The sequence below is a fragment of the Zingiber officinale genome, chromosome 3B (genome assembly GCF_018446385.1).
Source record: "Zingiber officinale cultivar Zhangliang chromosome 3B, Zo_v1.1, whole genome shotgun sequence".
Lineage (NCBI taxonomy): Eukaryota > Viridiplantae > Streptophyta > Magnoliopsida > Zingiberales > Zingiberaceae > Zingiber > Zingiber officinale.
Window position 1 is genome coordinate 11,484,858 of NC_055991.1, and position 12,992 is coordinate 11,497,849.

General features: G+C 46.0%; 1 protein-coding gene across 1 annotated transcript; it reads right to left on the reverse strand.

Moving 5' to 3' along the window:
* Positions 1–311: 311 nt before the first annotated feature.
* Positions 312–806, reverse strand: LOC122054680. Its single transcript, XM_042616118.1, has one exon. It carries the CDS (start codon positions 804–806, stop codon positions 312–314), a length of 495 nt encoding a protein of 164 aa, XP_042472052.1.
* Between the last annotated feature and the right edge of the window lie 12,186 nt (positions 807–12,992).

Consider the following 12,992-nt stretch of genomic DNA (forward strand, 5'->3'; position numbering starts at 1 on the left):
TATCCGAGAGATACCCGACGAGCTCTTTGCCCCTCTTAGATAATCCATACTTGTTGCCTAAGCGAATTGTAACCCAGCCATGTTGTACTGAATGTTTTACTCCTTGAATGGATGTTTGCACTTTAAGTTTTTGGCTTACTGAAATGCCTTAATCTGCTGAAAGAAAGGTTAAGACATGAAAAATATCTGCCCAAGCGTATCTTTCTATTGCCTGGTCGGGTCCCTATCCCCAACCTGACCTGCTATCTCTCCATCAGTCCCCGTCAGTTCAACTATCCCTTAAAACTAAAACTTACAGGAGTAAAGACCTCCTACATCCGATAAGGTCTGAGGTAGTTAGCACTCCAAGGCCTATCTAGTTTTCTGCGCTGATCATCCTGTAGATAATAAGCTCCAGACACCAATTTTTTAATAACTTTGTAAGGTTCATCCCATTGTGGTGCTAGCTTGGTCATGTCTCCTACGGGCTTCACTTGTTTCCAAACCAAGTCACCTTCCCCAAAGAACCGAGGGATCACTCTTTTATTGTAATTTTGCCCCATCCTCTGTCGGTAGGACTCCAATCTAGCTGTTGTCCGTTCGCGGACTTCACTAATGAGATCTAGCTCAGCCAATCGTCGCTCAGCATTTCCCTCATCATATAGTATCCTCCTAACTGACGACACCTCGACCTCTATAGGTACTACTGCTTCATTGCCATAAACTAGGTGGAATGGCGTCAATCCTGTGCTTTCTCTGGGTGTTGTACGATAGACCCATAGGTTGCTCGACAGCTCTTCCACCCAATTGCCTCCAACATGGTCCATCTTAACTTTCAAGCCATGCACTATTTCTCGATTGACCACCTCGGTCTGACCGTTGCTTTGAGGGTATGCTACTGAAGTGTAGGCCTGAGTTATGCCGAACCCCTTACACCAGGCCTGGATTTTTCGACCTTGAAATTACCTCCCATTGTCAGATACCAATTTGTGTGGTATACCAAATCTGCAAAGAATGTTCTTCCACAAGAACTGAATGACAGCCTCCTCTGTAATCTTGGCCAGGGCCTCGGTCTCCACCCATTTGGAGAAATAGTCTACTATCACTAACAAAAAGCGTTTCTGACCTGGAGCTATAGGAAAGGGCCCTACTATATACATGTCCCATTGATCAAAATGACATAAAACTATGGATGTTTTCAGAAAATCAGTGGGGTGATGCATCAGGTTCTGATATTTCTGACAGGACAAGCAAGTATTTACTAATCGCTGCGCATCCCTTTGCAACGTCGGCCAGAAATAACCAGCCAGTAACACTCGGCGAGCCAATGTCCTGCCTCCAGCATGACTACCACAGCACCCGAGGTGTATTTCGCGCAAGACCTAATATGCATCTTCTATACTTAAAATTTGAGCAATGGTCTGAAAATGCCCTTTTGTATAGCTGATCTCCGATCATAGTGTAAGCATGGGTCTGTCTTCTGACCCGCCGCGCTTCCTCCATGTCAGAGGGTGCAACACCTTGTTGGAGAAAACTAATCATTGGTGCTCGCCAATCAATCGACTCTTCTCTATTGTTCTGCAAATCTATCTGAGCGATGAGGAAGGTCTGGGCTATGGACTTATCTAACACCCAGAGAACTGGTCATTTTAGCTAGCACGTCCGCTCTTTCATTCTTAGCCCTGGGAATCTTGGTTACTGTGACTTCCTTAAACTCCTCCTTCATCTTCTCGTATGCCTCCCGATATACTTGCAACTTATCGTTATTTACTTTAAAATGGTCGGCTACTTGCTAAGTTTCTATTTGGGAATCTGAATAAATTACGATCCGAGTAGCACCCACATGCCAAGTTGCTTGCAGACCTGCCAACAAAGCCTCATATTCTGCCTCATTATTAGTGGCTCGGAAATTCAATCGAATGGCCAGCTGCAGTATATCCCCCTGAGAAGATATCAAGAGTATTCCCAAGTTGCTCCCTTGCCGAGTGGCCGACCCATCTACATAAATTTTCCAAATTTCTCCCGAGTCAGTCTGATGAATTTCTGTTAAGAAGTATGCCAGTGCCTACGCTTTGATGGGCGTGCGTGGCTGATATTGTATATCATATTCTCCCAGCTCAATTGCCCATTTGATAAATCGGTCTACTATTTCCACGTTAGTGAGGGCTCTGCCCATGGTGTTGTTCGTCAGGACAGTGATAGAATGCGCCAGAAAGTACGTCCTCAAATGCCAAGCCATGAGAACCAGTCTGTAAACCAATTTTTCAGGGTTGTGTACCGAGATTCAGCCTCTTTTAATAAATGACTGAAGAAATACACCGGCCGCTGTACACTATCTTGCTCCTTAACCAGCACCGCCCCCACGACCTAAGGGGTGGCAGACAAGTAAACCCAAAGTGGCTCTCCTGTGACAGGCTTGAACAACGATGGTAAATCCTCCATATACTTCTTCAATTCTTCAAAAGCTTGTGTGCACTCCTCAGTCCATTGGAATTTAGAGGCTTTCCTGAGTACTTTGAAAAAAGGGACAGTCCGATCAGCAGACCTGGAAATAAACCTTGACAGGGTTGTTATTCTTCCTAACAGCTTCTGTGTTTCCTTTATATTTTGAGGAGCTTGCATATCTCGGAGTGCTTGCACTTTCTCTAGATTAGCTTCTATTCCGCGTTCAGTCACGATATAACCCAAGAATTTCCCTCCCTTAGCTCCAAATAAGCATTTTAATGGGTTTAGCTTCAGCCCATACTGTCGGAGAGTCCCACAGGTTTCATCCACATCGGTTATCAGATTTGATGAAAGGAGAGACTTAATGAGAATGTCATCAACAAAAACTTCCACATTGGGCCCGATCTGCTCCCGAAAGATCTTGTCCATCATCCTCTGATAGGTGGCTCCTGCATTCATGAGTCCAAAGGGCATGATAGTATAACAAAAAGTATCATCTGCCATAATAAAGCTAACCTTTTCCTGGTCCTCCATAGCTAAGGGGATCTGATGATACCCTTGGTAAGCATCCAACATACAAATTCTCTCACATCCAGCAGTTGAATCGACCATCTGATCGATCCGAGAAAGAGGATAACAATCTTTGGGAGTGGCACGGTTGAGATCTCGGAAGTCTATGCACACCCTCCACTTGTTGTTGGGCTTCTTCACTAAGACCACGTTGGAGAGATAGGACGGGAATTGCACCTCCCGAACATGACCCGCTTTTCGGAGTTGATCCACCTCAGCTCAGATTATCTTGTTCTGGTCTGCCGAGAAATTCCTCTTCTTTTGCTTAACCGGCCGGGAGTCAGGCAGGAGATGAAACTTGTGCTCTACTACTTCAGGCCTAACTCCTGGCAATTCTTCTAGTGACCAAGTAAAAACATCTTTGTTGCGAACCAGGCATTAGATCAACGTTTCTTTAAGGCCACGGGGCAAATCACTGGCGATGCGAGTTAAGCTTTCTAGTCGGTCGGAATGCAATTGCACCTCTTCCCAAGGGATGAGCTCTCAGCTATAAGTAAGGGCTCTTCCTGAATAGCATGAACCCCACCATCTTGGGTTCTTTAGTTCTTTCGAGCCTCTACTCTAACCATGTCAATATAGCATTTCTGGGAGACCTTATGCTCTCCTTTGACTTCTCCGACCTACTCACCAACAGGGAATTTGAGCTTTTGGTGGAAAGTAGAAACTGCAGCTCTGAACTCATGCAGAGCGGGCCTTCCTAGGATAACATTGTAAGAAGAAGGGGAATCCACCACTATGATGGTGCTCCTCCAAGTGCGCACCAACGGCTTGCTGCCCAGGGATATGGCCAGCTTGATCTGACCCATGGGCTTCACTTCATTACTTGTGAACCCGTACAGAGAGGTGGCCACGGGTTGTAGTTCATTGGCATCAATTTGCATTTCCTAGAATGCAGATCTAAACATAATATTAACCGAGCTGCCGGTGTCGACGAAAACCCGGGCCACTCGGCTGTTGGCGATGATAGCTTTGATAATGAGAGCATCATCATGGGGTAACTCTAGACCCTCTAGATCCTGTGGCCCAAAGCTTATAACGGGGCCTGCAGGCTGCTCCTGGCTGCATCCAACGGTGTGTACCTCCAAGCGATGCACATGAGACTTGCGCGCTCTCCCTGAATTGCCATCAGTCGGTCCTCCTGAGATCATACCTATCTCTCAAACGGCGGCATTGCCACAATTCTCGGCTTCCCGAGCTTCCCCCAGTTCACCAACCCAACCAGTTGGCTGAACGATTGGTCCTGCCAGGTCAGGACGGGGTCTATTCACTTGTTCAGCTGCGGTGCGTCGTTCCTCCATCTTTTTTAATACTTGAGGAGCCAACTCCGGCGGTGGTAATCCCAGCTCAGCGGTGCGACAAGAATCTCGAGCGAACTGAAAATAATTGTTAGTGTCATGAGTACGGGATCTATGATAGGTGCAGTACCGAGCATCCCGCGGTCCAGGTCGAGGGGCATGAACTGTGGTGACTCGTGTGGCCGGTCGAGCTTCCTTGCCGAGCTTGTAAAATACCGGAAAATAGGCGAATATTAATAAGGGAATTTTTCAGAATTTTTGGAAATTTTTCGGGAATTTTTCGGAGCTCGTATGGATAAGTTAACGGGGATAAAAACGGAGCCCCGGGAAAGCCTGTTTAGGCTACCCATTTAAGTGAGAAAATGTTTATTTATAAATACATTTTCTTTTCTTTTTCTTTTTCTTTTTCTTATTTCTTTCTCCCTCCGCCGAATCCATGCACCGACGCTGAGTCTTCTTCTCCCGAATCCCTGCCCTAACCGGTGCCTTCTCCTCCTCTTCACCATTTCTTCTTCTTTCCTCCCTCGACAGCCATTTCTCACCACTGCCGAAGCCCTTCTCTGCCGACGCCGCACTTTCAAACCCCAGTGCCGACCGTTGTCGCTTGTGCCCTAGCGCCGGCCTTCTGCCCGCGACGCTGACCCCCTCTCCCGCCGACGACGAGAGCCACCTTTCCTCTCCCCTCCTCTGGTCCGACGAGCCACCGCCGGACACCCTTGCTCTCGGCCCCGTCGCGACGATCAGCGGCCACTGGATGTCGATGCGCGGAGATCACGCCATGCCCTAGCACTGTCGCCGACTGCCAGAATTGATCCAGTACGCCTTGTGACACCGCCGATCCCTTGCCTCTGCCCTAGCCTTCAGCCGCGTGCCCTACTTGATCTTGGAGGTCACGGATTGGTGAGGTTTTTGTGTAATGTGGGGTGTTTTTGATTCCGGCAGCAACCCCATCATGCAACATCATGTTCCAGCACCAACAGAGGCTAGGTAGTGAGGTAAGGATTAGAGAATTTTATCCTTGCTGTAGATTCAGTGTTGTTTGGACTATTGTGATGATAGATTTGGATTTAGATATGAAGTAGAACTGGCTGTGGGGATTGTTCTTGGTGCTGGACAGCAACGCCATCTAGCTATTCTCTTTGATTTCAGTAGCAAGAACGACTGAGAGGTTGAGGTAAGATGAGTAGATTTTGTTCTTGAATCAGGTTATTGTTGGTTTTGGATATTCTGTTCTTGATCCGAACAGTGTAGTTTGTTTCTAGTATGAGTTGGATTCTGAGTTAGGTTTATGTGATTGTTGATTAGGGTTTTGCCCTAATTTAATGTAAGAGATTTTTTATTTAGCTATTTATAGGAGTATAGCTAAATAAAATATTTATTTATTGGTGACTCAGGATTTTGACGTGAGACGAGTATCTTGACGTCGGATTTGGACCGATTGGACCTTTCTATTTTCGGAGGCGGGTACTTTTGACTTATGTCATTTGATAACATAGTAGTGAATTTAACAAGTTGCATTAATTATGTCCTTTATTTGTTTCGGTTAGTCACTACCCATTATTTGATACATGATTGATTGATTTCTTGATTTGCATCCCATGTATACTTTATTGGTTTATAAATGCTTATAGGGGGTAGTGATATACCATGCTTCACCATGTTCAGGACCTAGGTTTCTATACCTTCTGTGTACCTTTGATTCGATATGATTCGTTGACCTAGGGTGCACTTTTCTATATATATGGATTAGGTCAGGATGTTTTTATGGTTATTGTCATGCACCATTTGCATGATTGCATGCTGTGCGATAGTCCGCTCCATTATTGTTGAGCACATCGCCAGTTATATGGATCTGCACACACCACCACTCATGGGTTAGTGGTCGATTCAGGCAGAGTGTGTTGCAGCAGGGACTCTGTTAGGCACCGTTGGTCCGCTCATGGGTAGTGTGACACAATGTGTTATCCGGTAGGGATTTCTCCCCGTCACTGTGTACCGGGAGTTGAGAGCATTGCGCTCCCCCATTTATGATTTGGGGTAGGAGGATAGGTGTACTCTGATAGCATCCCGTCCACTCGGTCACTCATCAGGAGTAGTGACGACAGAGTGCACGGTTGTCACAGCCCTACCCACTCGGCCTCACTATTGTGTGAGATGATCGACTGGCGTCAGGGGTGACCAGGACGCATCATTGGCATCATATGCATGATGCATTTATTGCTTGTGTTTGTGTTTGCTACATTTATATGCTGCATATTGTTTGGATACCTATGTTTGACATACATACAGGATTTCCTTATCCCTCGAACTGTTTGACCTTATACTCAGGACCTGGTTAGTACAGTATTCTCCTGTTTACTTCAGATGCATTTTTATCTTTCTTATCAGGAGACTGTACACATGATTAGTGCTAGGTGTTGTTTCCCTACTTTGTATATCAATTGTACCTGCTGAGTGTTGGACTCACCTCGCCTCCATTGTTATTATTTTCAGGTTGATGCTGTCCGGAGGAAGTTCCAGTCGCTAGTCCTCACTGCACGTAGTGCTAGATCCCTGCAGACCTCGAGGATTTATTTACCATTTGGTTTGGTTTTTATTTGCTTACGTGTGTACTTGGTTATTTGGATACTTGGACATCGTATGTTTTTCTTTTGATATTGATGGATGTTCTATTCGATATGTTTTTACTACATGCCTGCCTGGACGGCAAAAGAGGTAAGTTTCGTCGGATTTGAGTTTTACGAGTGTAGTGGAGTAGGGTGGATTTTGAGTCAGTGTAGTATTGTGATGTTGCTATTATAAACTGCGTGGTGAATGATTTTATTTATTGTTATTATTCCAGCCGCCTGTGGCTGAGGTATGAGAGGATGTAGAAAAGTTTCAGATTGTCCACCGTACAGGGGAGATGCTGCCGAAATTTTCTCGGACAGGGACTCCTTTGGGGCGTGACAAAGCTGAAAGAAAGGCTTAACTTCCCGAACTCCGGGGAGGGGTTGGGTCGGCTGTTGAGGCGCGCGCCTTTCTGGCTTATTAATAGTGGTGGGCGTCTGGTCAGCCTTCCTTCTAGCAGCCTGGGCTTCCTCCACATTGATGTAGCTAGTCGCCCTTTCCAGCATGCTATCGAAATTCTTAACGGGGTCTCGGATGAGATCCCGAAAAAATTCTCTCTCTGCCAATCCGTGAGAGAAGGCGTTCATTAGTATTTTCGAAGTGGCTGATGGAACATCCTGAGCCACTTGGTTGAATCACTTGATATAGCTTCTGAGGGGCTCGGTCGACCCCTGCTTGAGGGTGAAAAGGCAGTGATATGCCTTTTGGTACTTCCGACTACTAACGAAGTGGCGCAAGAAGACTGTTTTGAAGTCTTAAAAGCAAGTAATAGACCCGTGTGACAATCCATCGAACCACTTTTGTGCTGAACCGGACAGAGTGTTCAGGAATACTCGACACTTAACAACGTCGTTGTATTGATGTAGTAACGCCGCGTTCCTAAACTTGCGAAGGTGATCTTCTAGATCCTTACTACTGTCGTATTCTCCAATAGCTGGGGGTCGGTACCCCTTGGGTAGCTTTTCCTCCAATATCCTCCTAGAGAAAGGTACTCTCTCCTCGAGCTCTGTATAGGGCTCTTCCCTCAGAACCATAACTTTTCCTTTCCTTGAGTCTCTGGGGAGAGAGCTTTCGGCCATCGATACTTGCGGTTGTTCTTTCTTGAAGCTGGAGCCAAGGGGCCCTGGCTGATAATATCCTGGGCCAGGTTCACGATAGGGAGCCTAGGGAAGCTCCTCGGGTTGTTTCCTTTTAGAGCCCTGATCCGAGACGGGAATAGGCTCCCTAGAGGCTTCAGGCCCTTTGCGTGGTCGGGAGACAGTCACTTGTTTTTCAAAGGCAGCCCGCCTCTTGGCTTCTTTGAAGAGATCATATTCTCCGACTGTCATGGTGACATTGATCTGACCAGACTCCTCCATCTTCACGTTCCGAAACAGGTAGTTGTGTTCCCATAGACGGGGCCAAATTGATCCCGTCTAGAAGCTGAGTCAGATGGAGGTTAGTCGCGCTATCTTCGATGTTGACTGACGGTCACTGGAGTGCCTGGATGATTTGGCACCACACGAAAGGACTCTCACGGGCGGGTGATGAGGATCATGACAGAACAGAGCCCCTGCACACACTTAGACGATCGCATGGGCGTTAGAGGCCAGAAACCAGGGAAGAAGTCCTCGGGTCAGGCCCTTCGACGGTCAAGTCAAGGTACTTTTCCCCTAGAAAAAACAGTGAAAGTACGAAAGTAAAAGGACTGGTGAGAAAAGATGAGGGAGCGTACCTATATAAGGACGAAACTTGCCTTTTTCTACTACTATTGGTGTTTCTAGAGTCTGTCAAATATCAGAAAGTGTCGGGTGTCAGGCTTTGTCTGGTGGTGATTGACACATGGCTTCCTCCTATAGGTCAGAGAAGGAGATAAGGGGGCAACGAGCCCTAATTCGTTAGAATATTCTCTGACACGTGATGATTACTCCCTGACATGAAGTTATGATTCCATAGCTCGTTTGCCACCTAGTGTGTGGCTGCCCTGCATACACAGCCCTGTAAACAGTAATCTGCACGTCTGACCCGCCCTGCAACTAATAACCTGCATACCTAGTCTTGCAAATCCTGACCTGCAACTCTTGGCCTAGTGGTCCGGCTATATGCCTTAACCAATGCTACCTCGTGCAATTTCTCCCGAGTATGTAGACTGGTCGAATCCTAACCTGTGTTCGTGTTCCTCGACCTATGCATACTGACGCGTACCCAGTCTCGTATGCCTCGACCGCCTGACCTGCGTATCCTGACCTGTATATCTAGTCTCATATGCCTCGATTGCCTGCCTTGTGTATCCTGACCGGCCTATTCCCTTCTGTAGTTCGCTCGGTGCATCCTGCCTTTGCCGCTCTTGATTCTCCGGAATCTTGTTCAATGCCACCAGACCCGCGTCTTCAGATTGGCACACTTCACCCTTTGGTTCCTATCCTGTAAGCCTTGGCCTGTGAAGCATTCTTGCTCTTTCACGATTCGTATATCTGCGTTATGCCCTGTTCTGTACGTACTCGGCTTGGTCTGAGTTCATCCTGTTCTGTCGTTCCCGACTTGTACGTCTTACTTTGTCCTGCTTTTATCCGTATCCGTCCTGCCCTGTCGTTCCCGACTTGTACGTCTTACCTTGTCCTACCTTTATTCGTATCCGTCTCACCCCGTTGTTCCCGACCTATACGCCTTACCTTGTCCTGCCTTTATCCGTATTCGTCCCGCCCTGTCATTCCCGACTTGTACACTTTACCTTGTCTGGCTTTCATCCGTAACCGTCTTGCCCTGTCGTTCCCGACCTGTACTTCTTACCTTGTCCTACCTTTATCCGTATTCGTCCTGCCCTGTCGTTCCCGACCTGTACGTTTTACCTTATCCTGCCTTTATCTATATTTGTCATGCCCTGTCATTCCTGACCTGTACGCCTTACCTTGTCCTGCCTTTATCTATATCTGTCCTGCCCTGTCGTTCCCGACCTATACGCTTTACCTTGTCCTGCCTTTATCCGTATCTGTCCTGCCCTGTCCTTCCTGACCTGTCCACCTTACCCTATCCTGCCTTTATCCATATCTGTCTTGCCCTGTCGTTCCCGATCCGTACGTCTTATCTTGTCTTGCCTTCATCCATATCCGCCCTATCATTCCCGACCTATACGCCTTACCTTGTCCTGTCTTTATCCGTATCCGTCCTGCCCTGTCGTTCCCGACTTGTACGCCTTACCTTGTCCTGCCTTCATCCGTATCCGTCCTGCCATGTCGTTCTCGACTTGTACGCTTTACCTTGTCTGGCTTTCAAGCATAGATCCGTAGATCTCGAGTTGTATACGTGCAGCTTTGTAAATCTCGACCTGCAAATCCTGACCTACATGTCATGATCTGCATGTCCTATCACGCCCTTCCTGATTCACTAGCCCTGGTATATGCCTTCAAGCTGGTGTTACTCGACCTGTGAACCCATACCCACTTACCTGGGTTGTCGCTTCATGATTCGTCTGTTCCAGTCTGTAGGCCCAGATTAGTACTTGCCCCCTGGCAAATCATGTCCTGGGTATACCCCCACTTGGGCCCTTCGCAAGTCTCATTCCTCTTGACCTCGGCCTGCCACGTCCTCCTGACTTCGGACCACCACATCATCTTGACTTCTGACTGCCACGTCATCTAGACTTTTGACCACCACGTACTCTTGACTTCTGACCGTTGACCTTCCTCTCCTTCCGGGGCCCCACCATCACGCACCGTATCAGTGTTGATCCTCTTCGTGGACTTTGGCTATTGTCCTCTTGAAGGCGCCTTCAACCTTATTTGAGGCACCTCTAGTCGTATATGAGGCGCCTCCAGTTGCATCTGAGGCACCTCCAATCTACTCTGAGGCGCCTCCAACAGCTGAAACTTCATCCGCGAAAATTATTTGTGCAAAGGTGGCTCCAGCCATCCAAGGTGCCTCCAGTCAGCTCCGAGGCGCCTTGAGCACCATTCATATAAGGCTAAATATTGCACTTTGCTCTTGCAAGCCACGTTAGTCCAAATAACAAAAGGTAACTTGTAAAACAGAGTTAGCACAATAAAAATAAGATAAAATTATTAATTAAATCCCGTTTTACTAAGACTATGATCTAGTCTTGGTTTCAACATAGACTTTAAATAGTGATTGCGACAAGGGTTGTACCATATCGAAGTTAGTGGGGAGAACTATTAGGATATCTCATTCTCTAAGTAGTCTTTTTTACCTTGATATGATTATGAATATTGATTTTATATTTTTACACTATTGAGGTTGGTAATTTTAGTATTGCCTTATTTTATTTACAATTAAATGTGGATTATTCCAAAAAATATTTGACCTAGCCAACTTTACGAAAATCTAGTGATTGCGTCACTAATACTGTGTGTATCACTTGCTCAAAGTTCTCAATTGGCATTCTCGTGCCCCCGGGACTATGGTGCAGCGGCAGGGTATCCAGGTTGTCATCTAGGCACCCGCGGTTCGAGCCCTAGTTATGGCGAATTTACATGAAGTTTTCCTCCAAATGGGGCACGCAACTAAAGGATGTTGGGCTCTTGGGCTGTCTGCTGCGAGCGCTTCCTGATTTACCCTGGTGGTCGGTAGGAAATTTTTGTAGGGCCGGGTCGGTCACCCCATGCTCGATGTTACCCAGCCTGGTTAATTATTATTTTTTTTTTTGCAATTGACATTCTCGTGTTCTAGAGGTACACCAAGAGACGTTGCAAAGGATGCAAAATGAAAATGCCTTCATTTAAGTTATGTAGCTAATAAGATATTATTAGCGTTACATTATTGAACATTAATAGGGATGTAAATAAACCAAACGGTTCGCGAGCTATTCGAAGCTCAGTTCGGTAAAAAGCTCGTTCTAGTTTGTTCGTTTATCTTATCGAGCCGAGCTCGAGCTCGACAGTTTTATTGAGCCGAGCTCGAGCTTAAGGATATTCGGCTCGTGAGCTCGCGAACATGTTCGTTTGTCGGCTCACGAGCCAAAAAACGAGCCTTAAATCGAGCCTTAATCGAGCAAAAAAAATGAGCTCTAAAATGAGTCAAAAAACGAGTTCTAAAACGAACCTTAAAACAAGTTTTAAAATGAGCCAAAGAAACGAGCTCTAAAATGAGCCCGAAAATGAGCCCGAGCTCGCTTAATGAATTAGGCTCGTTAACTATGATAATCGAGCTATTAACGAGCCGAGCTCAAACTGTTCGTGAGTTTGATAATTCCAAAACGAATCGAGCTCGAGCCTTGCAATAAAAGTTTGATTCGAGCTCGAGCCCGAATATAACTTAAACGAGCTGAGCTCGAGCCTAATACTGTTCGGCTCGATTCGACTTGTTTACATCCGTAAACATTAACTTATAGTTTAGTGCTAATAAATATTATATTACTAACATATATATGTTACCTTTGTTAACATTCTGTATGGAGACACTAATATTGCTTATACAAAAGGCTTCCTTATTTTGAGTGGTTTCTATCAACATGGTGAACACATCATTTTGGTTGTTGGTCGAATTGATACAATGTCATCATAGAAAAGTGTAATTGTTTGCCTACATACTAGAGAGGTGGTAGATGGATCTAGTGATGACGGAAGGTTTAGAGAGCAAAGGAGGGTGATAAAAGTGCTGACAAAGAAGCTTTTGTGTGTAGCGAAGGCGGTGGAGCCTCTAGCAGTAGAAGATTCTACGAGCTAGGGATGAAGATGATTACACAAAGGGCAAGGCGAAGCTGCTGAGGATGGTGGATGGTTCTATGTGTGAGAATGAGTAGTATTCATGGGTGGTAGGGAAGCTTTTGTGTTGGTAGTGAAGGAGGGTGATAAATGTGCCGGTAGGGAAGTTTTTGTATAGCGTAGGGGGTGGAGCCTCTAGCAGTAGAAGATTCTACGAGCTAAGGACGAAGAGGATTACACAATGTGCAGGGAGAAGCACGAGGAAGATGGATGAGCCTACATGTAAGAATGAACAGTAGTTATGGGTGGTGTGGGATTAAGTAATACTTAATAATTTATATCTTGATACGTTGGAGGTAATTAATATTTACATCATAATGATTTAATTATTAAGTTATGGAGCATATTTGTGTTAAATATTGCATCTTAAATTTGTAATTAAAATATTTCAAACCTA

What these genes read in the sequence shown, in the direction of transcription:
- LOC122054680 (XM_042616118.1), bottom strand. Translation starts at nt 806, where the DNA reads ATGGACCATGTTGGAGGCAATTGGGTGGAAGAGCTGTCGAGCAACCTA.